This window comes from Urocitellus parryii, chromosome 9 (assembly GCF_045843805.1).
Source record: "Urocitellus parryii isolate mUroPar1 chromosome 9, mUroPar1.hap1, whole genome shotgun sequence".
Classification (NCBI taxonomy): Eukaryota; Metazoa; Chordata; class Mammalia; order Rodentia; family Sciuridae; genus Urocitellus; species Urocitellus parryii.
The window spans coordinates 19873898-19898052 of NC_135539.1; the positions used below are offsets into that span (position 1 = coordinate 19873898).

A 24155-nucleotide genomic window follows, 5' to 3' on the forward strand; every position below is an offset into this window, starting at 1 on the left:
GCGGCGGAGCAGGGAGGGCCGGGCCACGGCTCGCTGTAACGTGAGCCAGGCTGCGGCGGAAGGGCGGCCCGGGGCCATCCAGGGTTGACTCCGGGAGCAGCGCGACAAGAGCCAGACAGCGCTTCGTCCTCCCGGGCGAGGCCGGCCGGCGTCCCCGAGGTGGAACAGCAGCAGAACTTCCAAGGTCGCGGAGAGACGCCGGGGAAGGACCTCTTTGCAGTTGGAAGGGCAGGGTCCTCAGGACCCGCGCGGCCCAGGAGAGGGGCGGGACCCGGAGCCAGGGCCGGTGTCCACTCGGGAATCTTCGGCCGACGCTCGGCAATCCCCCTCACCTCCGGCCTGGGCCGCGGGTACGGGGCCCATCCGGAAACAGCCGAGCGGATCCGGAAACAGCCGAGAGGACCCGGAAGAGGCCAGCGCCGTCACCAGGGAGTGCGGGAATCCGCCGTTTGCGCTGAGGCGATGGCGGCAGCTGCGCCGGCGGCCGCGAGCGAGGACGGGCGGCTGCTGCGGCCGGGGGCCGGTACGTCGGGGAGCGTTCGTGCACGCGGGGGGCGCTGGAGCCCGAGGCGGAGCCGAGCTCGGCCGCCGGGGGGTGGGAGGAGGAGAGGGGAGGCTGGAGAAAGGGGCGGGGTCACGCCGTCGGGAAAGGGGGCGGGGCTTTGAGCCACCGGCGCAAGGGGCGGGGCCTGGTGGCTCGAGGGGAGGGCCAGTGGCAGGTGAGAGGCGGGGCGCAGCGAGGAAAGGGCGGGGCCATTGTGGAGGTCGCGTTGAAGGGAAGAGGAGATTGGGTGAACCGAGGACCGGCTGTAGGCAACGCCAGGCAGAATGAAGTGGGAGAGAGGCGAGGAAGGGGCGGGGACCAGGTGAGTGGGGCGGGGCCAGGTGAGTGGGGCGGGGCCGGGTTGAAGGTGGCGCTGCAGTACCGAGTTGAAGGACTTGCAGATTTGGTGGGTGGCCCGGAGTGTTGGGGATTCGTGAAGTAATGGGCATAGAGACTGATTCCTGTCCTCCACAGCCATGGACCCCCAGCCCCTTGAAGGTGTAAAGGTTGAGACCGAGTCAGGTGAGCTCAGCCGGCTTCGGGCTGAGCTGGCAGGCGCCCTGGCAGAAATGGAGACCATGAAGGCGGTGGCGGAGGTGAGCGAAAGCACCAAAGCCGAGGCTGTGGCTGCAGTGCAGCGGCAGTGTCAAGAGGAGGTGGCCTCGCTGCAGGCCATCCTGAAAGGTGAGAGGGGCTCTCCCCCAGACTCCCCATCAGCCCATAAGAGGGAGTATCCGCAGGATAAGAAGGAGGACAGATCAGTGGTAGGAGGGTTGCAGGGTGGTCTAGCTCACGGTATGCCTATGGCCCAGAGCTAGGGCCACCCTTTTCTGATTTGCATAGAGGAACCACACGTGATGGCAGCCACTCTTGTTAGTTATAGCTAAGTTTAGCTCCCTGCTCTGTCTCTTTCCTTGTTCTCTGTCATTTCTCGTCCCTCACTGATGACTGATCAACCTTAAAGATAAGCAAGAAACTTTTCAGTTCCCTGAATGAGTCTTATTTTAGTCTGGGCTCTTGGGTTATAGACTCAGCTTGGGGGCCCAGTCTGTGAATGTGATCCTCCAATATCCGACCTTCCCCAGGCACCCCTGCCCACCCCTCCCACACACATACACCTTCCTCCCTCCCTCCTCTCTACTTGGGAAGCACCAGCTCTCTTGCTCCCAGGGCCCTGAGATTCTTTTCCTAATTCCTGCCTCATCATTTAGTCAGTGGCAAAAGTCTTTGAAACATATGACAGACCTGTCGCCACCTGCTGTAATGGGGCTCTGTCTGCTTTCTCCTAGCCTGTTGTCCCAGACTCAGATCTCCCTCAATGATCTGGCCTTGACACTGGTTTCCAGAATAAACCGCCTAACACTCCCATCCCACCATACGTTTCCATATCTGGAGCTGTCTCTTACATTTCCAGGCATCCATACTTATGCAATGTAGTTAGATCTTCATACAATTCATCCTGTTATTGACTTCATGTTCTTTAAAAAAATTTTTTTTTTTTTTTTTTGGTACTAGGGATTGAACCCAGGGGCACTTTACCACTGAACTACATCCCCAGACCTTTTTATTTTGAGATGAGGTCTTACTAAGTTGCTTAGGGTCTTGCTAAGTTGCTATGGCTGGCCTTGAACTTGAGATCCTCCTGTCTCAGCCTCTCAAATTGCTGGGATTAGGGGCTGTGGTTGAGCACTTGCCTCACATGTATAAGGCACTGGGTTCGAGCCTTAGCACCACATACAAATAAATAAATAAATAAAGTAAAGATATTGTGTCCATCTACAATTTTAAAAAGTATTTAAAAAAAAAAAGTTGCTGGGATTACAGGCATGTACCACCATGCCTGGCAGTATTTGTTCTTTTAATAGATTTACTTTTTAAAAGCTTACATACATGTATTAAAGGAAGCTTCTTATCTCTATAAAAAATAAAAAGGTGTGTCTCAAGTAATAACAATAGCTTTTATTGAGCACTTATATATGCCAGGCACAAAGCTAAATATTTTATGAGTATTTCATCTTCATAACAAACTATGAGGTAGGAACTATTATCCAACTCCATTTGACAGAGGGAACTCTGAGTCCTAGAGAGTTTAAATAACTTGCCCAAGGTCACGCAGCTAGACAGGAGCAGAAGATTTGGCAGGTAATCTGGCAACTGAACCTTTACTCCTAACATTAGTACACATTAAGGTAAATAAACGTCTGTGCAGATAGAAAGTGTTTTTGCTCTACCTACTGTTGGTGCCACAGACCTGTAGTGTAAATTCCAAACCTCGGGAGCCATGCATTGCCCCCGCCCCCAGCATCTCTCCTCAGGAGCCCTCACTTGGGCTTTTCTAACATGCCGCTGTGCCCAGACACATTTGCCACCTTCCGCCTCTGGGCCTCTGCTCCCGCTGGCCCTGTTACCTGGACATAGCTCAGTGGTAGAGCACCCCTGGGTTCAATCCACCCCAAACCAAAAACCCCAAAATATTTGTTGTAGCTGATCCGTATTAATAGGAGTAGCCGTTGTGTTTTCAGAATCTATTCTAGGATCACTTGGACAGTTTGTCTCTGAATGTCAGATTCTTCAAATTCTCCCAGTGATTCTTTATCTGAACAGTGTGCCTCTGTAGAAGTCACAGAGATGGTAATTACGGCTTTAACAGAAATTCTGGCCCATCCTGTTGTCTGCATATACAGTTTCCATCGTGAAGTATCCAAGCATTACTTTGAACTGTATCCAAAACAGCTTGGTGGCCCAGAGAATCACTTGCAAAGCCAGTCCTGTTTTGACCACAAAATCAAGTATCATCACACTGTGCTCCAGAGCACAAAATAAAGGTTTCTGGTGTCTTAGGTCCTACCCATCAACCAGCTGTTGGTTATCTGGAAATTGTTGGCAATCATTCTGCCTGGTCATGCCACCCACCCTGATTCACGGGCTGCGTATCATCACCTTCAGTCCCTCCTTCACTCTGAGTATGCCCAGATTAGCTGTCCCACGATGCCAGCTTCTCTGTCCTGTCACCTCTTGGTGAATTTATGTGGTGCAATTGATTTGGACATAGGCTTCCAATGTAAACCCAGGCAGTGTGACGACTGAGCCTTTACTTCTAAAATTAGTCCACATTAAGAGAAATACTGCAGCCAGGCGCAGTGGCTCCATGCCTCCCAGTGGCATGGGAGGCTGAGGCAGGAGGATCGTGAGTTCAAAGCCAGCCTCAGCAACCCCGAAGTGCTAAGCAACTCAGTGAGATCCTGACTCTAAATAAAATACAAAATGGGCCTGGGGATGGGGTTCAGTGGTCGAGTGCCCCTGAGTTTAAAAAATCTATCTATCAATCAATACTGCATATATCAGAACCATTTCCTGCTAACTAAAATGGTGTTTGACTTTCGGTTTTAGTATAAATGTTAGGGACCAGGTCTTTAATCAAATACATCTGAGAGATAGATTGGCCAAGGTCCCTGTCGTGTGCCAGGGAGAGGGCTGAGCACCTTACCCATGTCGTCTCACTTGGTCCTGTAACCAGCAGTGGGTCAGCAGCACCCTGTTTTGTTGCTGGGGATGCTAAGGCACACAGAGGCCGAGGCCAGCCCAGCTCTGTGTGCAGAGCCCTGTGATGCCCACTGTGGTAGATGGCCTTCCACCCTTCCCCCGCAGACTCCATCAGCAGCTATGAAGCCCAGATCGCGTCCCTGAAGCAGGAGCGGCAGCAGCAGCAGCAGGACTCTGAGGAGAAGGAGCGAGAGCTGGGCCACCTGAAGCAGCTGCTGGCCCGGGCCCACCCCCTGGACTCCTTGGAGAAGCAGATGGAAAAGGTTGGGGTCGGGGTGGCCTGTGTCCCCCTGGGCCTCAGGAAGGTGTTGGGTGGGAATCGCTGAGGTGCCCGTCCACAGTCACTGGCGCAGGATGCGGAGCGATGACTCCGGGCGGAGCACAGAGCACCGCAGACTGCTGGCCTCTTGGCGCAGTTCTGGCCTGCCCCGTGCTGGTGGGGTGACCACCTTCATTACCTCCAAAGCCAGATCAGCCGTGAAAGGGGGAGGGCACTAACACTTCAGGGAACCTCTAGTGCGCCAGGCTAGTTGCTCGGTGCTGGGCAGAGCTGGGGCCTCCGGTCTTCGCCACGTGTGAGGCGGAGCACCAGGTCCATTGAGCAGGTAAGGGGAGGCTCAGGGACTCCGTGATGCGCCCAGCTTTTGCAGATATAAAGAAGCGGAGTTGGCATCTACCAGTCCAAGCAGTGAGGTCCTGGAGTTTTTGTTCTTAACCTCTATGGTACAGAGCCTCCTTGATTATTGTTGTTGTTATCATTAAACAAAAATAGTGAGCCGAGTGTAGCTCCAGCCACTCAGGAGGCTGAGGCTGGAGGATGGCGTGAGCCTAGGAGTTTGAGGCCAGCCTGGAGAACCCTGTCTCTTAAAAACAAAAAACTGTATCTATCTGTATATATGTTTAATTTATATGTGTGTATGTTTGTGTACACACACACACACACACACACACACACACACACACAGGGCTGGGGATGTAGCTCAGAGGTAGAGCAGTTGCTTAGCATGTGCAAAGCCCAGGGTTCAATCTCCAGCACCACGTAAACACACACACACACACACACACACAACTAAAAACAACAATAGGAAGCTCCTATTTTCAAATGTTTCATCTTTTAAAGTGAATTTAAACCGCTGCCTCGTTCCATCCACACAGCAGCCCTGTGAGGTACTCACTTAATACCTCATTTCATGCTCGAGGAAGCTGAGGCTTGGGGAGATGGAGGGAACTGCCCAGTTAGAAAGACAAGGGTCAAAACAGGAGCCCAAGAAAGGAAAGCCACCCTCCACTCCTCAGCTCCCGGCAGAGGCTGCTCCTTGCAGCCAGTGTTTCTCGGGGAACATTTGCAGAGTGGTAAGGAGGACCTCGCTCGGTGACAGCCACCTGCTGTGGAGGAAGGCAGTCCAGTCTGCAGTCAGGCAGGGGCTAGTGTGGGCAACCCCTGCGTTCAGCCATCACTGTCTGTTGCTTAGGCATCTGCAGAGTATATTCGGGGGCCGCAGATGAGATTGGGGTGTTTGTTCTGGCCACACAGGTTTATACTGCCCGTTGCAGCTGTTCCTATAAGAGATTTGGAGGGTTAAATTGAGCTCATGTGGAAAAGTGATTCAAGAGACAGATGGCATGGTAGTGCATACCTGTAGCCCCTGAGACTTGGGAGGCTGAGGCAAGAGGATCGCAAATCTGAGGCTAGCCTCAGCAACTTAGCAAGATCCTGTCTCAAGATTAAAACAAAACCAAAAAACTCAAAAAGGCTGGGGATATGGCTTAATGATAGAGTCTGGCAGGCACAAGGCCCTGGGTCAATCTTCAGCACTGGAAGAAAAAGAAAAAAAAGAAAAACTGGATGAATTGGAAGAGGGTGGTAACAGAAAGGATGACTGGCCAATTTCTGCCTTGAACACCTGGGCGGATGACAGGCCATTCTCAGTGACCTGGCACTTGTGGCGGGAGGAACTGCATTGGTGATATGGCCCAGTTTTGGTTGGTTGGTTAGAGAAGCCAAGTGACACGTGCAGGGGCTCTTGCTCTGCAAGCTCAGCAGGAACAGAAAAGTATTAATCACCCGTAGGGTCGTGTGGGAGTGTGGGAGGGCATATCAGTTAGGTTAGGATGAGGTTTGCCTGCATGCAGTTGAAGATCCATTTAGCATTGGCTTAAATAGAAGTTTATTTTTCTTAAAGTCCAGACTGGTGTAGCAGCTCAATAAGTCCTTAGGAAGCCAGGCTCCTCCTCTGTGGCTATTTTGCCATAGAGAGCCAATTGCCTCATGGCCCAAGATGACTCCTTGAGTGCCCGCCATCACATCCACATTTCAGCCAGCAAGAAGAAGTACAGAAAGACATATCCTCCTGTTCCTTTAAGGAGTTGCCCTGGAAGTTCACATGTGGCACATCTGCTTACACCACATTAGCTGCAACTGAGTCATAGGATCGTGTCATAGGAAAGCTGAGAAATAGAAATATAGATGGTGTGGCAGAAGTTACGCCAAGTGCTCGATTTAAGAAGTTTTAGGGTTGGGCTGGGGATGTGGCTCAAGCGGTAGCGCGCTCGCCTGGCATGCGTGCGGCCCGGGTTCGATCCTCAGCACCACATACCAACAAAGATGTTGTGTCCGCCGAGAACTAAAAAATAAATATTAAAAAAAAAGAAGTTTTAGGGTTAAAAAAAAGGATGTTGGAGAGGAAGTGGGCAAAGGAAGGTAGTCAGGACCTTGACCCTTTTACCTCCCTCCCGCCCCGAAGCTCTCAGAGGAACCTTGAACAGAACTGAGGGGCCCAGGGGCTGCCGGGTGCTGTCCTGCCCACTCACCTCCTGGCGTCCCCCAGGCCCACGAGGACTCAGAGAAGCTGCGAGAGATCGTGCTGCCCATGGAGCAGGAGATCGAGGAGCTCAAGGCAAAGCTGCTGAAGGCGGAGGAGCTGATCCAAGAGATCCAGGTGAGGGGCGGCCGGGGGCGCGGGGCCGGGAAGGGGCGCCCAGGAGCCAGCTCCCCAGCCTCTTTCCTGCACCCTTCCCTAGAGACGTCCCCGGCACCCCCCTTCCCTGCACGGCTCCACGGAGCTGCTGTCCCGGAACCCATCTCCGCCCCTGGAGCCCCTGGAGGAGCCAAGCGGCGATGGGGGCCCGGCCGCCGAGGCCTTCGCCCACAACTGTGACGACGGCGCCTCCATCTCCTCCTTCTCCCTCGGCGGAGCCGGCAGCAGCGCCTCCCTGCCCCGCAGCCGCCAGGGCCTGAGCCCCGAGCAGGAGGAGACGGCCTCCCTGGTGTCCACGGGCACCCTGGTCCCCGAGGGCATCTACCTGCCCCCTCCTGGGTACCAGCTGGTCCCAGACAACCAGTGGGAGCAGCTGCAGGCCGAGGTGTGTGGACGGGGTGGACGGGGCGGGTGGCCTGGGGCCACATGCCACCCTGGCCCAGGCCCCGAGATAGAGCTAGAGTGGGGGACGCCACGAGGAAGGAGACACCGTCCCCTAGAGAGCGGGAGTCAGGCACCAACACACGTGCACACACAGAGTGGATAAGGTCACAGGGCGAGTCGCCCAGGACACAACTGAAGAGGGCCGTGGGGCAGAGACTGTCAGCGTGGAACCCGAGACCCAGATGGTGGCAAAGCGGCACTTGGCAGGGGCAGGGGCAGGGGGGCTGCGAGTTCTGAGGCCCTGGAAGGCAGGAAGGCCGCCAGGAGAGAGGTCAGGAGGAGGCAGGGGCTGCCCTTCAGAGCCTGCACTTCAGACAGGCCAGGAGGAAGCGCCGCGGCCCAGCCAGGGAGAGGCCTGTGTGGCTTCGTGCCTGGGGAGCCCTTTGGGCCTGTGTGTCGGGGTGGGCTGTGGGGGGCTGGGGAGCAGCTGGATGACCAGGACTGGTTGGGACTGTGGCTTAGGAGAAGGCAGTGACTGGACCAGGAGATGGCAGCAGAGACAGGAAGAGTGGACGGGGCCTGCCGGGGTGGACGCGGCTTGTGCAGGGAAGAGTCGTCCCTGAGCATCTGGCTGAGGGGCCAGGGGACGATGGCACGGAGCCTGCAGGAGAGGGATGGCCTCCCTTGGAGTCTGAGACAGGTCTGGATCTCTGGCAGGGCCGGCAACTGCAGAAGGACTTGGAGAGCGTCAGCCGCGAGCGGGATGAACTGCAGGAGGGCCTGAGAAGGAGCACCGAGGACTGCGCCAAGCAGGTGGGTCCCAGCCTCTGCTGTTGCCCTCAGAGGGCCTCTGGCCACCTGCTGCCCCCCAGGTGGCCCTGACCTCACGGATGCCCTCCTTCCACCCCCAGATGCAGGTGCTCCTGGCCCAGGTCCAGAACTCAGAGCAGCTGCTTCGGACCCTGCAGGGGACCGTGAGCCAGGCCCAGGAGCGGGTGCAGCTGCAGATGGTGAGTGCTGGGGACTGTGGCAGGAGGAAGCGGGGTCAGGCTAGTTGGGGCACCTGTTCCTCCTCCGGCTGCTCTGGCCTCCTCCAGGCATTGGTGCCAGGTAGGTAAAGGGTTTGGGGGCCACCCAGCCACAGCCAGCGCTCTTGTGATCTTGGACTAACCTGTGACCTCAGGGCCTCTGCTTCACCCTCTGTGAGGTCGAGATAATGGGGCCTGGATTGTGGAATGTGAGATGGAAAACAAGCCCCGTGATTACCGAGGCCAGGGCAGGGGGAAGGGATCAGATGGCACCAGGTGCCTGGTAGGAAGGCGTGGTAGTGGCCTGGCCCAGGAGGAGGGGTCCTGAGGGGACAACTGCTCAGTTAAGCTGATCCTTCCTGCCTGGAGTGCCAGCTCCCTGCAGCTAGACGTTCTGATTTTTCAAGAGAAGCCAGAAACCCCCATACCTGTGCATCAGCTCCCAATTGTCAAAGTTGGCAGCGACTTGAGGGTTTTAGAAACAGTGTGGACCAAGTAAGGCCCAGCATGGAGTGCAGCTGCTCACCTGTGCTCCAGGTCAACAGGAGGGTGTCTAGAGCCTGGAGCCAAAGCCAAGCAGTAAGGGAGCGTCTTCCTGCCTCAGCACATCAGGAGCCAGCCTGCCCTCCTCACTGCCATGTTTGTCCCCAGGCAGAACTGGCCACCTCTCACAAGTGCCTGCACCATGAGGTAAAGCGGCTGAATGAGGAAAACCAGGGGCTCCGGGCTGAGCATTTGCCCTCTTCAGCCCCCCAGAGCCTGGAGCAGCTCGAGGGCGAGGACGAGTCACTGCCCAGCTCCGTGCAGGTGAGCAGGGCGTGGGCACAAAGAGCCCTGGGCAACCTGTGGGCCCTTCCTTTCCAGGCAGAGCAGAGCATCTGGGGACCCAGGGACAGACCCTGGCAGCTGTTTTGGCTCTTTGCCTTGGCCAACCCACTTGACCTCTTTAAGGCTCCGTTTCCTCATCTGAGAAATGGGACCATAGTATCTTCCCAGCATTGGTATGAAGAAGAGTTAACAATTCCTGACACCCAGGAGGCAACGATTTGGTTTGTTTCCTGTTTTTGAGAGACCTGAGATCCTTAAACTGAAATCATCATGATCTTTGGTTCATAAGCCGTCATCATTGATCTGTGCATGGCCTTTGTTGATGTAATTTATGGATAATGTAATTTATTCAAAATGCAAAGATCCCTGGGACCTGTCCCTACCCCGCGGTTACGGCGCACATCCACTTCTGCGGTGCCCGTTTTCCTGGATCCTGTTTCATTCTCTCGTTCTTTTTTGATTTACTTTTCAGTCCATAAATAATGGAGGGCTGGACTCTGTTGCTTGGGGGCTTGACCCAGGGGTCTCTTTTCTGGAACTCCGGCCCCGCCCCATTTCTGAGTCCCTGCGCTGTGCGTCGGGCGCGGTGCCTTCATTTCCACCGCGAACGTGGGGTGTTACGCGCCCTCCCGCCTGGCATTTGGGTTCTTTCCTGCTGGGGCAGTTTCCTTCCTTCCGCTTCCTCCCCGCTATCCCCCTCTGGCCAGCGGCCCCGCCGGCCCCTGTCCTGCTCTTCTGCCCGGTGCCCAGCGGGCCACTCGCGTCCTTTCCAGGAGCTGCAGCAGCTGCTGCACCGCACACGGCAGGAGGCGCGCGCCCGGCTGCAGGCCCGGGAGCACGAGGCCGAGCGCCTGCGGATTGAGATCGTGACTCTGCGGGAGGCGCTGGAGGAGACGACGGCGGCCAGGGCCAGCCTGGAGGGGCAGCTGCGGGTGCAGCGGGAGGAGACAGGTGAGGGCCCAGCCAGCTCCCCTGCCGCCAGGCGCCTGACCTCCCTCGGGGCCACCTGGGCAGAGGAGGGGAGACATGGGAGGACAAGCCTCCACCAACATCTCTCTCTCTCTCTCTCTCTCTCTCTCTCTCTCCCTCCCCCACCCCCACAGAGGTGTTAGAGGGTGAGTATGGGAGGCGCCCTGGCCGGGGCTGGCTGGTGGGGAAGGAACCAGTGGGGGCCTGACTTGCAGCCTCCTTGTGCCTGACTTCCCAGCCTCCCTGTGTAGCCTGAGGACAGAGATGGACCGGATCCAGCAGGAACAGAGCCAGGTGAGGCAGAGCCCAGGGAGCAGACCAGGGTGTGAGGGACGGCACTGTGCAGAGAAGACCTAGCAGGCCCCTCCTGTCCTCTGTCTCCTTCAGGCCCAGCGCCAGGAAGGCCTCCTGCAACAGCCAGGCTCTGGCCGGACAGAAGAGGTCAGAGTCAGCTGGTGTGGAAGGGGTGACTGTGTGGGGTCATCTCAGTACTTGACCACACCCCCTCTTGGCTGGCCCAAGGCTGAGCCAGGCCCCAACTCAGCGTCTTGTCCCCACAGGCCCAGCTCACAGACCTCCTCTCAGAGCAGAGGGCCAAGGTGCTGCGGCTGCAGGCTGAGCTGGAGACCAGCGAACAGGTGCAGAGGGACTTCGTGCGACTGTCCCAGGCCCTGCAGGTATGTCGCCCCCCCCTCCCCAATACTGGTGTGGTTTTCAGTGACTTGCCCTGTGTCTTGTGAGGACAGTCCCTCAGTTGGGGGAGTCCCTGTCCTCCTCCCAGGGCTGGCATGGTACGTAGCCCTGAATTATTGTCCCCAAAGCTGAAGCTCTTTGGGTATATCTTGTGTCGGTCACAGGATGCCCTTAGCACAGGCTTGGTGGCACGGAGGGTCTGTGGCAGGTTGAGCTTCCTTGAGCTCTCCTAGGACCTGTTCATTCCCTTTCCCCTGGTGGCAGCGGGGGCTTGGGGGGGCGGGGTGCCCTAGGTGCACTGGTCCTGGGCCCTGCCACTGGGGGTTGGCAGGTGGGATAGGAGCTGTGTTTCCCACCAGAGACTTCTGCGTCCCTTGCCTGATTCCCCAGGTGCGCCTAGAGCGGATCCGCCAGGCTGGGACTCTGGAGCAGGTGCGCTGCATCCTGGATGAGGGGTCCCTCAAGGATGTGAGGGACATCAAGGACACCTGAAGGGCCCGGCGAGAACCCATCGATCCCCGCTTCCACCCCCCTGGGGAAGACTGCCTTCCTCCAGTCCAGTCCCTGAGGCCTGGCCTTGGGGTGTCAGGACGGAGCTCTCACCCTCTCCAAGCTTGGGATTGGGGTGCCGGGGCCACCACTGCCCAGCGCCTCCTCCCAGAGTGGCTGGGCCTTCTGCTCTCAGGGATGACACCGCCCCCTCCTGGAACCAAAGGGCAGGCTGAACCCTGCGGCTCTCTGGCTGCCGTGCTGCCTCCAGTGCCCCTGCTGGCCAACAGCCACGCTGGCACAGTCGTCCCCGTCCGTCCCGAGGCACAGCCGAGCTGTGTGGTGGCTGGCAGACTCTGTCAGCATCAGTGGGTCCCTCATGCACACCCTGAGACAGGCAGCTGCTTTCTGGACGCATGACACTAAGACGCTTGTCCCTGGGGCCTGACGCAGGCCTCGAGACGTGCACGGAGGCGAGGCCAGAATTTCCTGTCATTTATTTTCAATAAATAAGCAGCTCAGCTCAGTCGGTCGCCTTGTCCCTGCAAGCCCCATGGGGTTGGGAGGGGAGGATGTCCAGGGTGGGGAGGGAGGACAGGTTGCGGGGGAGGGGATGTTGTGTTTATAAACAGAAACATGTCGGGGCGGGAGGAGTTGGTGCCACAGCCCTGGTGAAGATGCGTCGCTATCAGGGAGGAAGGGGCAGCAGACCGTCACTTCCTTCTCTCATCTTCTGGATCTGGAAGGAGAAGGGGAGGGATGGAGCAGGTGGGGTAGGGAGAGGGGTCCTTCCCAGTGCCCGTCTGCTGGCGCACAGCCTGGAGGTCGCCGCGGCCCCTTTCCTCCCTGCACTTACCTGTGTCCCCAGCTCCCTACCCTCCCACCCGCAGCCCCAGCAGCAGAGGCAGCCAGCGCCACGCAGCGCAGCCCAGCGGACAGTGGTGCCCGGAGGCTGGGCACCGCCAGGGTGCCCGGGCCCTGGCAGCAGTGCTGGTGCTGCCGCGAGGGCAGAGACCAGCCGTGTGGAAGCGCGGCAGGGGCAGCAGTGGCAGTGGCTCCAGGTGGAGCAGCGAGCGCAAGTGACCTGGGATGCGCGGGCAGCTAGGGGCAGGCGGCAGGGCGCAGCAGCTGGCGCGAGGGCAGGGAGGGAGGGTGATACCTGTGACACGGGTTCAAAGACATGGAGGAGGGGGACGGTTATCCTATGGCCAAGAGGACAGAGAGAGCTGGTGTCAAGGAGGGAGGTGGCCTGCGGGCCCAGAGGGCTGAGCAGGCTGGGGGCCACCCAGGAGAGTGACCCTGCCTGGAGCGGCTGGAGCAGAGAAGGGGCCTGGGCCCCCCTGCCTGGGGACACTGGTCCTACCAGGGCCACAGAGAACTTACCACCTGCAAAGGAAGAGGGCGGGGCGGGCGCGCTTCGCCGCGCGGAGGGCAGGGGGTGACCTCAGGGCCTGGGGCTCCGGGGGTCAGAGGAGGGGCGCTCCTTACCCTCTAGGTAGTTCCGAGCAATGAACTTGAGGATTTCGTCCAGCCCGATGACTGGAAGGGAGATCTTGAGGACCATGAGCCACTGGGTGAGGTCCAGGGCCCGCAGCTTGAAGATCATCTGGGGGTGGGGACGGCAGCCGTGAGGAAAGCAAGGGTCCTCTTGGGAGGAGGTGGAGAGGGAGCAGGGGGCCGGGCACCATCTCAGCCAGTCCCACCTTCCCCTCGTCAGCACCTCTAGTGCAAGTAGCCCCAGGCCCTGTGTGGGCTCCCCGGGGCTGGGGGACAGGTGGCAGAAGGGGGCTCACCGGCAGAGGGTCAACGTAGAGGATGAGGAAGTGGAGGGACATGGACAGGCAGATGGAGCCCAGCAGCCAGATGTTCACCCAGGGCGGCATCCGCAGCAGGGACTGATTCTCAGACAGGCTGCAGCGAGGGCCGAGCAGAGCCACAGAGGGGGACACAGAGACCATGAGGAGAGGAGGGCAGGGAGGGGAGGCCCAGGCGCCGGCCCCACACTGCACTGGGGCGGGCAGGAGGCCCTACCTGTTGAGAGCGTTGCACATCTCGATGGTGACCAGCACGGACAAGGCCATGGTCATGGGCTCAGGGGCCTCAAAGACCTCACAGTCGACGCCATCAAAGTCAGGGTTGTGCTCTGTGCACTGCATGAAGTGGGTCTGCAGAGGAGGGGACAGGAGCCTGAGGTCCCGTGGAGGCCTCTACACCACCCTCCTAGGGCCCAGCTCTCTGTCCCCTCTTACCAGCTGGTTGTAGGTGACATGAGGCCCGTCGTCTGCATACAGGAACCACCAGGCAGCTGCTCCCACAGTGGCTGCACCCACGTAGCCTGTGTGGGAAGATGGGGAGGGGTCAGGGCCAGGAGGTGGCCAGCGCGGGAGGGCCTTCCTGGCTGGTGACAGCTGGGTGAAGGAGAGGGCGACTGGGGGGCTGCACTGGGGCAGCTGGTGTCCTGAGCAGGGGGTGAGTCCCTAGGGCTGGGGAGGACGGTGGGGGTCCCATCCTGCTTACCCCCGATGGCCATGTAGCGGAAGAAGAGCCACCCGCTGATGAGGGGCTCCTTGGGGCTCCGGGGGGGCCGGTCCATGATGTCCAGGTCTGGGGGGTTGAAGCCCAGGGCCGTGGCCGGGAGCCCGTCGGTCACTAGGTTCACCCACAGCAGCTGCACGGGGATCAGGGCCTCAGGCAGCCCCAGGGCGGCGGTCAGGAAGATGCTGCCAGAAGGAGGTGGTCACACACCTGTCCAGGCCCCGCCACCCGCCCACCCGCCGGGCCCTGGCGCTCACCAGACCACCTCGCCCACGTTGGAGGAGATGAGGTAGCGGATGAACTGCTTCATGTTGTTGTAGATGGCGCGGCCCTCCTCCACGGCTGCCACGATGGTGGAGAAGTTGTCGTCGGCCAGCACCATCTCAGAGGCCGTCTTGGCCACCGCCGTGCCAGAGCCCATGGCGATGCCGATCTCGGCCTTCTTCAGGGCAGGGGCGTCATTGACGCCGTCCCCTGTCTGAGGGAAGAAAGAGGGGACTCAGGGCCCCTTCCACATCCCTCCTTGAGGTTCTCCCCCCCGAGCCTGGGCCCCCTCCTCTGTCCCTGTCATCAGGGCCCTCCAGCCCATGCGCCGGACTCCGGGGACACTCGGGGCCCTCACCATGGCAGTGATCTCGTCGTAGGACTGCAGGTACTCCACGATCTTGGACTTGTGGGAGGGCTCCACGCGGGCGAAGCAGCAGGCGCGACGGCAGGCTTCCCGCTGCTCAGCCAGGGGCAGGTCGTCAAACTCGCGCCCCGTGTAGGCACGGTCGGTCACCTGCTCGCTCTCCGAGAAGATGCCGATCCGTCGGCAGATGGCAATGGCCGTGCCCTTGTTGTCTCCGGTGATCATGATCACACGGATCCCGGCGTCGCGGCACAGCTGGATGGAGCCTGTGACCTCCTTGCGGGGTGGGTCCAACATGCCCACCACCCCAACGAACGTCAGGTCCGTCTGGGAAAGAGCGGAGGGCGGTCAGGGAGGGACTCGGACACGAGCCAGGAGGGGGGAAGATTTGAGGAGGCCCTGGTGTTGGACCTCAGCAGGGGCAAGAAACGTTTCTCATTCCGACATGTCCCTGCAGGTCCTCACAGTGCCAGGCCAGCCACAGTGCTCTTCACAGAATACATGCTAGAGGTAAGAGCAGGTGGCTTCTGCTATCCGCAGGGCCACCTCTTGACCCACAACTTCGAGCACATCCCTGTGACCTGCCAGGCCACAATCTCCCTCTGAGAAACGAAGGCAGTGGGCTTTTGGTGCCATTCAGAGTCCACGACCAATAGGGGGCCTACACCAGAATGCCCATGCCCACCTGGAGACATCCTGGTTATGGAAGGCACAGGAGCGAGCCCCTCCGCGCAGTGACACTGATTTCCCTTATGGGGCGAGAGCCTCCCTCCCCTGGTCGCAGACCATCCACTGGTCACACTTAACGTAGCCCAGGAGGCTGGGGAGCAGCTCGGCCACGGTATGTTCTTAGCATGTGTATGGCCCCCGGTTCCATCCCCAGCACCACAGGTCGATACAGTAAAGCGGCACTGGACTGGGTGATTGCTAGGGCTCTTTTGAAGACTAGTGTCTTGTGATTCTGTGACCCGTACAGAGCCACCGGTTTGAGATGAGAGGGTGCCGGGCAGTGGGAAATCAGCCTCTTGGTGACGTCCGGGACAATGGGGCCTCCCCCCACTCACCTCATACTCCATGAACCTGGAAGAATCATCTAGGATCATCTCCTCTTTCTTGGGAGGGGTATCCCGGGTGGCCAGGGCCAGGCAGCGCAGGGTGTCCCGGCCAGTGCCCCACTCCTTGATGACCGACATGATCTTCTCCTTCACTGGGCCAGTCAGCGGCACCCGGGTGGTGCCAACTCGCACATAGTTACAGCGGTCGATGACACCCTCAGGGGCACCCTAGGAGACCAGAACAGCGTTCAGAGACCACTGCCTGCCCGCCAGGACACAGTGAGAGGGGATGGGCACAGGAGAGGGGGCAGGATTAGGAAGAAGAGGAGTGGGAATACATTCCAATTTCTGACCTTGACAAACATCTTGTTGCCCACAGCAGCCCGGGAAGACTTGGCTGGTGAGCAGTAGACAGACATGGACTTTCTGTCCCGGGAGAACTCCAGGGTGAATTCCTTCTTCATCAGCTGGCGGATCACCTGGGAAAGAGGAGACCAGGCCCCTTAACACAGTTAAAAAGGGTTTGGAGGTCACAGTGGACCTCCAGACTAATGCTAAGGCTGATACCTGAAGTACAAATGGAAAGAATTCCAAGGGTAATGCTGCCACAGTGTTACAGTGACTGGTTTAAAGCACAGCAGAAACAAGATGGCCTTGTGTGGTAGGGTCCAACAGGACTCTGAGAGGTGACAGAGATCCGCAGTCCGCACTGTTCAAGCAGGTGAGCCATGGCGACTGAGCACTGGGAATGAGGTCAATGTGACTGAAAAACTGCATTTTCCTCTTTGTTTAATTTAAATTAATTCAAATGTAAATAATTGCATGTATGGTTGGTTAGGCCTCATACCTGGCATGCAGAAAAAAGCACTCCTCAAAAATGAGTGAAAGTGGGCTGGGGTTGTGGCTCAGTGGTAGAGCGCTCGCCTACCATGTGCGAGGCCTGGGTTCGATCCTCAGCACCACATAAAAATAAATAAGCAAAATAAAGGTTTTATGTCCAGCTACAACTAAAAAATAAATATTTAATTAAAAAAAATGAATGAAAGCCTTTTCTTCACCAAATACACATGGCTACCTCTGCAAAAATAAAAGTCAAAATAACAAAAAATGAAGTAAAAATGAATTTATATTATCATTTGTAAATTTTTGAAATTAATCTTCCCTGGCTGGGTGTGGTGGTGTACACCAGTAATCCCAGTGACTTGGGAGACTGAGATGGGGACCACATGTTCAAGGCCAGCCTGGGTGACTTAGTGAGACCCTGACTCACAACATGAGGGCTGGGAGTATAACTCAGTGAAAGAGCATGCCTGGATTCCATCCCATGTACCAAATAATAATAATAATCTTCAATAGACCTAGATTCTTTTTACTTTTTTAAAAAATTAAATAAAATGGCAATGAGATTTTGCACATGGGGGGAACTTTGCCTAGGATGCTCAGGTTCCTGGGTTCAGTCTCCAGCACCTCATGAAGAAATGGCAGAATAAATGTAGGAAGCTGTGTGCAATGGCACACGCCAGTAATCCCAGCAGCTTGGGAGGCCAAGGCAGGAGGATCACGAGTTCAAAGCCAGCCTCAGCAACTTAGCGAGACCCTAAAAAATTCAGCAAGACCCTATCTCTAAATAAAATACAAAAAAGGGCTAGGGGATGTAGCTCAATGGTCCCTGGGTTCAGTCTCTGGTACAAAAGAGAGAGATGTAGGAAAATAATACCTCAGAGAGACTCAATATGGAAATTCAGCAAATATTAATAGCAAGAGCTCAGAGTGAGTATAACGGAATCAGCCTTGGTCATCTGGACAAGGATGGTCCTGCCCTGTAGGTACAATGGCCACAGATGCCCAGTTCTAAATCAGGACCTGAGATCTGATGGGGACGAGTGTGCTCCTAGAGACAAGGGATCAGGTTGAAATGGGGGCTGGCCAGGATGGGCCACTGTGGTGTCTGTATCCACCTCTGTCCATTTCAGCTTAGGACATGGCTGTAAGATGTGACCTTCCAGGGCACTGTGGCCAGGCAGAAGAAAAACCCCATTTAACTGCAGGGACAGTGGGTTCCCCTGAAGAGCAGCAGGTCCACCTGCGAGAGCTGGGGTCCCAGCATGGGGTGCAAGGCTCTGCCTGGCCCGGGGCTGCTTGGGGCTGTGTGGCATGAAGCGAAGGCCCAGGGAGGGGTGTCCAGACTCACTGAGTTGCAGGCATTGGCCCTCTCCACCTTGGAGAGGCTTCTCACGTCCGTGTTGAACACGTTCATCTTCTCCACCAGCGTGGTGAGCGCCGTCTCCGTGGCCTCCCCCACCTTCTCATAGACACCTTTGGTCTGAGGTGGGCAGAAGAGGAAGAGGAAGTGGGTGCCCTTGCCCCCACCATCACACCCACCTTCCACTTGGACAGAGTGAGAAGGGAGCCAAGAACTCTTTTCCCTGGAACCCTGGGGCAGTGGCCTCAGCTCCCTGCCCCTTCCTGTGACCCTCCCTCGCGGCCTGCTCAGGAGGCCCAGACTCTGAGCCAGCTGGAAGGGACGAAGGGGCCGCTTTGGGGGTGGGGAGGTTACCTCATTAAAGTCCAAGGATGAGTCATTGCAGAGGGCACAGATGGTGGCCAGCTCCACCAACCCATCATACTGCCCTGACCGGATTGGCTTATCGTTCTTCATGCTGGCAGCAGGATGGGGAGGAAGGAGGGAGAGAGACAGTGGAGAAGAACCCGGAGTGAGACGCAGAGAGCAGGGCTCAGGAGATGGCAGTGAACTTGGAGATCAGAGATGGGCTGGGAGGGAGAAGGGGAGGGAAAGGAAGGGAAGAGAGAGAGGAAGGCAAGAACAGAGGAGGGCCACTGAGGTGGGGGCAGACACGGGTGCTGGGGACTCCTGGTGACTTACACCTCTCCCTCGGGAGCATAAGTGGAGCCAGTGATGGAGAACTCGTTTAGCTGGCACAGGTCCCCGTCCACCTTGTCAACGATAAACATCTGCAGGGGAGAAGGACACGCATCCATGTCGCCTCTCCCCCTCCTGGAAGGCAGGCATTCGCACCGAGGCCCACGCCCCGAGGTCCAACCCCCTGGACCCCACACTCCCAGCAGACTAAGCAAACTCCCTGGCATCTCCCCCGCCCCGCCATGGCTAGAAATCAATCATGCTCCACGTTCTGTCTCCATGGACTGAAAACAAAAGTTACTGCAGGCCACGTCGGGGCTAAAGAAGATCAGTTAATAAAACGGGACAGTCCGGGAAGGTGTGGGGTGGACTGCAGCGAATCCACCTGTGAGCACCTTGCCCACCTGCAGTTTGAGTCCCTTTTGGCCAGATCTTCCGGTTTTGCAGGAAGAGCTAGAAATTCAGGTTACTTTTCTATGCAATCTCATCTCTTCAAATGTCAGCAATTAATTTGTTTTTATGAAAGAGGACAGGAGCCAAGGTACACAAGCCTGTGGCCTGGCTTTGAAGCCTGTGCATTAGAGGGATGGGGAGGAATGACTTCCAAAGGGCAGCAGCCCAAGGATCCCACACAAGCTCCAGGGGACTGGGTTTCTCACTCCTGAGAAGAAAAATGCTTTCCCAGGTTCCTGGGGTTAGACAAAGTGGAATCCATCATTTCTACAGCTGGCGTCTTTCAGATGCTAAGAGGGCTCTTGTGGGTCTCCACAAGGGGCCAAGGGCCCAGCCTTTCTTGCCCTGATCTGACTACATAGTCCTCACCCTTCAAAGCAGGTACCTTCCCCACCCCCACCCCCACCCCCGTTCTGGGGATCAAACCCAGGGCTTTGCACTTGCTAAGCATGCCCTCTGCTACTGAGCTAAACCCCAGCTGTACAGAGCAGCAATTTCTATGTCAAGAACAGACGATTCCACAGAGCTCTGTTTAGGGCAGGGATTCTTTACCTGGGGTCCATAGTCAACCTCTCAGTCTGTGAACTTACTCAGAAAAAAAAAAAAATTACATCTTTTATTTTGTCTCTGACATATAGCATTTCCTTTCAGTTTGGGGTTGGTAGGCTACATTAGAATTAGTGAAACCTAGCTGGGTACGGGGGCACAGGCCTGTAAGCCCAGCAGTTCACAAGGCTGAGGCAGGAGTATCCCGAGTTCCAAGCCAGCCTCAGCAAAAGCGAGGCGCTAAGCCACTCAGTGAGACCCTGTCTCTAAATAAAATACAAAATAGGGCTGGGGATGGGGCTCAGTGGTTGACTGACCCTGAGTTCAATTCCTGGTAGGCCTCCCGCAAAAAAAAAAAAAAAAAAAAAGAATTAATAAAACCTGTGACTTTGATCTGGATGTGGTCCCAGCTACCTGGGAGGCTGAGGTTGAGCCCAGGAGTTCAACACAAGCCACAGCGTTACAGAGACCGTCTCAAAAAACAAACCAAAAAGCCCCCAAACTAAACTTTGTCATAAATATAATCAGAGCTGGGGCTGGGTTTATGGCTCAGCGGTAGAGTGCTTGCCTCACATGTGCAAGGCCCTGGGTTCAATCCTCAGCACCACATAAAAATAAAAAAATAAAGTTATATATATATAAAATGTCAGTCTGCTGGTCTTCAAGGAATAGTATTTTATTTTATTTTTTTAGGATGGCCTTAGGCCTGAGCAACTCCACTTTATTTTTTTATTATTATTTTTTTAATACTTATTTTTTAGTTCTCGGCGGACACAACATCTTTGTTTGTATGTGGTGCTGAGGATCGAACCCGGGCCCTGCGCATGCCAGGCGAGCGCGCTACCGCTTGAGCCACATCCCCAGCCCCTCAAGGAATAGTATTTTAAAAAAATATATAATTAGAGCTGCTTCCTGTCACTTTACCTTTGCTGTGGATCTCTCAAAAGAGCATAATCACCACTTCAACATCGTTATAATTTTTAAACCTGCTGCCAGAACTCACTATTTAAATGCATTAATAAATAAACACATGTTACCAAATTACATGTTTTTAAAATATTTTGAAGAGGCTGAGGAGGGAGGATTTCAAGTTCAAGGCCAGCCTGAGCAATTTAGTGAGAACCTGTTTCAAAATAGAAAGGGCTGGGGGTATAGCTCATGGTAAAGCATCCCTGGGCTCAATCTCCAATACCCGCCCCCAAATATATATATATATATACCTATAGATAGATAACTGTATTTCAATCATTAGTTACTTCTGTAATTCTAGGTATTTGTTCTGTTTCTTTTCTTATTTTTTGTACAGGCAATTGAACCCAGGGGTGCTTTACCACTGAGCCACATCCCTAGCCCTTTTTATTTTTTATTTTGAAACAGGATCTTGCTAAATTGCTGAAAGCCTTGCTATGTTGCTGAGGCTGGCCTCAAACTTATGATCCTCCTGCCTTGGCCTCCCATGCTGCTGGGATTACAGGCATGCTCCACCATACCTAGCTGTTTTTTTTTTTTTTTCCCTACTTCTAAAACAGAATCCTGTGTATTTTATTTTACACATTGAAAATTTTACACTGAGGAGTTCGGGGGTCTATCTCAGTGATAGAACGCTTGCCTAGTAAGCATGAGACCCTGGCTTCAATTCCCAGCATTATAAAAGAAAAGAGCTGGGTGCAGTGGAGCACGCCTGTAATCCCAGTGGCTTATGAGGCTGAGGCAGGAGGATCACAGTTCAAAGCCAGCCTCAGCAACAGCGAGGCGCTAAGCCACTCGGTGAGACCCTGTCTCTAAATAAAATACAAAATAGGGCTGGGGATGTGATTTAGTGGTTGAGTGTCCCTGAGTTCAATACCTGGTAGCCCCCACAAAAAAAGAAAAAAATATATTATATATACAAACATACATATTATACTGAGAAGAGGTCCAAAGCCAAGGAGCAGTTGGACCTCTTCTCAGTATAATATGTATGTTTGTATATATAATATATTATATGCACAGAAAAGATTAAGAATTCTCGGTTTAAGCCAGGTCACGGTGGCACATGCCTGTAACCCCAGCAGCTTGTGAGGCTGAGGCAGGGGGAATGAGAGTTCAAAGCCAGCCTCAGCAATTTAGCAAGGCCCTAAGCAACTCAGCGAGCCCTTATCTCTAATAAAATACAAAAAGGAGCTGGGGGCTGGGTTGTCGCTCAGTGGTAGAGGCTCGCCTCTCATGCATGAGGCCCTGGGTTCAATCCTCAATATCGTATAAAAATAAAATAAATAAATAAATAAAAATAAAGATATTATGTCCATCTATAGCTAAAAAAATTTCAAAAAAAAATGAAAACAAAAAGATGTTGGGGATGCAGCTCGGTGGTTAAGTGCTCCTCAGTTCAATCCCTAGTACAAAAAAAAAAAAAAAAACTCATTTCACAAATGCTGCTCAGGAGCTGGGGATGTGGCTTGGGGGTGGAGTGCTCCTCCAGCATCCTGGGCTTGACCCTAGTAACCACAAAAAGAAAGGAAGGAAGGAAAGAAGAGAGGGAAGGAAATGCTGTAATGCTGGAAATGCTGTCCAGGGCGTGGCTGGGCCTGCTGGGGGCGGCCGTGACCTGAGCTCTCTGGAGGCAGGTGCTGCGCAGGAAGAAGCTCAAGGGCTGCACAGACTTGGGTCTGGCCCTCAGATCTGCTGCCTGTCTTTTTGAGATGGAGTCTTGCTATGTCGCCCAGGCTGGCCTCAAACTCCTGGCCTCAGGGACTCTCCTGCCTCAGCCTCCTGTGCCACCTGTTACCTGTGCATCTTTCAGCGGGCCACTGACTCCCAGAGCCTGTTTCCTCCTCTGAAAAACTGCGTGACTGAGCCCTTCCCCTGGAGGGGCTGTCACAGAGGATGCGAGGACACGCAGCCTTGACTGGCAGGGGATGGTGGCCCCAGCGTGCTGGCTGACTGATCCCTTTCAGAGCTGGCAGGATGGCTCCCTCTGCCCTTTGAGCATATTCCAGGCCAGGCAGAGAAGCTGCCAACGAAGAAGGGATCACCCCATGTTTGGAAGGCTCATTTCACCCCCAAAACAGGCTTCTCTTCTGCCCACACTGCTCCTGACCTTGCAGACAGACATCTGGTTGGTGGTGAGGGTGCCAGTCTTGTCGGAGCAGATGACAGAGGTGCAGCCCAGGGTCTCTACGGAGGGCAAGCTCCTCACGATGGCATTCTTCTTTGCCATCCGACGAGTACCCAAGGCCAGGCAGGTGGTGATGACTGCAGGAAGACCTGTCAGGGGAGAGAGGGGGTGCAGGGTCAGTGCAGGGCAGGAGGGAGACCTGACATGGTCAGCTAAGTACCTACTGACCCCAAGGCAATCAGCTTTGTATTTATTTTTTTTTGTGGTACATAGGGACTGAACCCAGAAGCTCTTAACCACTGAACCACACCCCAGCCCTTTCCTTTTTTTATTTTGAGACAGAGTGTCGCTAAGTTGCTGAGGGCCTTGCTAAGTTGCTGAGGCTGGCCTTGAATTTTCCATCCTCCTGCATCAACCACCTGAGTCGCTGGGATGACAGGCATGCGCCACCACAACCCACAAGATATCAACTTTTAACCCCTGGAACTGTCACTGTTTACCTGATTATGCAAAAAGAGTCTTTGCCACTGAGATTAGGAAATGGAAGGAGAGAGAAAGGCTGCCCCATACCTTCTGGGATCGCAGCCACAGCCAGGGCCACGGCAATCTTAAAGTAGTAGATGGCACCACGGAACCAGGATCCCCCGTGGACGGGATCATTGAAATGGCCAATGTTGATGAGCCAGACAGCCACGCAGATGAGGGAGATGACTTTAGACAATTGCTCTCCAAATTCATCGAGCTTCTGCTGCAGTGGGGTCTTGTCTTGTTCCGTAGCCGCCATTTGGTCTCGGATCTTCCCAATCTCAGTGCTCACACCAGTCGTGGCCACGACGCCCAAGGCCTTGCCGGCAGCAATGTTGGTGCCCTGGGTAGGTGAAGAAGAAGCGACAGGTGATCTTCATGCCACCTCCACCCAGGTAGAGGGCTTCAGCTCTTCTCCGGCCACCACGTTACTCTCTCAAACCAGGCCCTCGGCTTGAGGGCATGACAGCTGGCCCTGGATCGCTCACCGAGAAAAGCATGTTCTTCTTGTCCTGGTTGACAGCTCGGGGGTCAGGGACGGGTTCTGTGTGCTTGATGACAGATACAGACTCGCCTGTAGAGAAGGGGCCAAGGGGACATTGAGATGACAATATGTTCTTCTCCTTGACTTCCTGTCCCTAAGTCCCTCCCTGCTCAGAAGGACAAGGTTGCCAGGACCAGGCAGCCTTCCTGGAGGGAGTCTGGCCTCCGGAATAAGCTGGGCAGGGCAAACGGAACTCCATGGCACTTAGAGGAAAAGGACTTTGACCTGACTCTGATCGGTTAACCACCTGCTCCCTGAATTGCAGACAAGATGGGGTATACTTGAGATAAATCAAATGAGCTGGTAAATGTGGAGGGTGCTGTACCGTAGAGCAGGCTCCTGGGAGGAGGGCCTGTCCCCGGCTGGGATATGGCCTCCTCCTCCCCAATGGCAGGGGCTCAGGCATCTTTGCCTTCTTGGACCTTGGGGAAT

The 24155-nt window shown here is 55.6% G+C and overlaps 2 protein-coding genes and 1 non-coding gene across 4 annotated transcripts in view; 2 read left to right on the forward strand and 1 right to left on the reverse strand.

Moving 5' to 3' along the window:
* Positions 1 to 12149, forward strand: Rabep2 (rabaptin, RAB GTPase binding effector protein 2). Its single transcript, XM_026392121.2, has 14 exons — positions 1 to 523; positions 1019 to 1228; positions 4193 to 4350; positions 6916 to 7026; positions 7109 to 7450; positions 8167 to 8262; positions 8361 to 8459; positions 9129 to 9284; positions 10079 to 10256; positions 10409 to 10420; positions 10513 to 10568; positions 10662 to 10715; positions 10835 to 10951; positions 11358 to 12149. The coding sequence occupies exons 1-14, from the start codon at positions 463 to 465 to the stop codon at positions 11457 to 11459; spliced, it is 1752 nt and encodes a 583-aa protein (XP_026247906.1). The 5' UTR covers positions 1 to 462; the 3' UTR covers positions 11460 to 12149.
* Atp2a1 (ATPase sarcoplasmic/endoplasmic reticulum Ca2+ transporting 1) overlaps positions 11937 to 24155 on the reverse strand; it is a 17933-nt gene continuing 5714 nt past the window's right edge. The window contains exons 7-23 of one of the 2 annotated variants that reach the window (XM_026392113.2): positions 23668 to 23753; positions 23225 to 23522; positions 22637 to 22803; positions 18562 to 18650; positions 18235 to 18337; positions 17869 to 18000; positions 16031 to 16156; positions 15687 to 15905; positions 14614 to 14949; positions 14249 to 14469; positions 13974 to 14176; positions 13706 to 13791; positions 13488 to 13621; positions 13250 to 13367; positions 12945 to 13062; positions 12616 to 12658; positions 11937 to 12195 (exon numbers count right to left, since the gene is read on the reverse strand). In XM_026392113.2, the coding sequence (XP_026247898.1) occupies positions 12654 to 12658; positions 12945 to 13062; positions 13250 to 13367; positions 13488 to 13621; positions 13706 to 13791; positions 13974 to 14176; positions 14249 to 14469; positions 14614 to 14949; positions 15687 to 15905; positions 16031 to 16156; positions 17869 to 18000; positions 18235 to 18337; positions 18562 to 18650; positions 22637 to 22803; positions 23225 to 23522; positions 23668 to 23753 (2441 nt within the window). In that variant the 3' untranslated portion in view covers positions 11937 to 12195; positions 12616 to 12653. The remainder of the gene's footprint in view (positions 12196 to 12615; positions 12659 to 12944; positions 13063 to 13249; positions 13368 to 13487; positions 13622 to 13705; positions 13792 to 13973; positions 14177 to 14248; positions 14470 to 14613; positions 14950 to 15686; positions 15906 to 16030; positions 16157 to 17868; positions 18001 to 18234; positions 18338 to 18561; positions 18651 to 22636; positions 22804 to 23224; positions 23523 to 23667; positions 23754 to 24155) is intronic. The other variant, XM_026392112.2, reaches the window with a different exon arrangement.
* Positions 16571 to 16642, forward strand: Trnag-acc (transfer RNA glycine (anticodon ACC)). Its single transcript has one exon. It is a non-coding gene; the product is annotated as a tRNA-Gly (tRNA).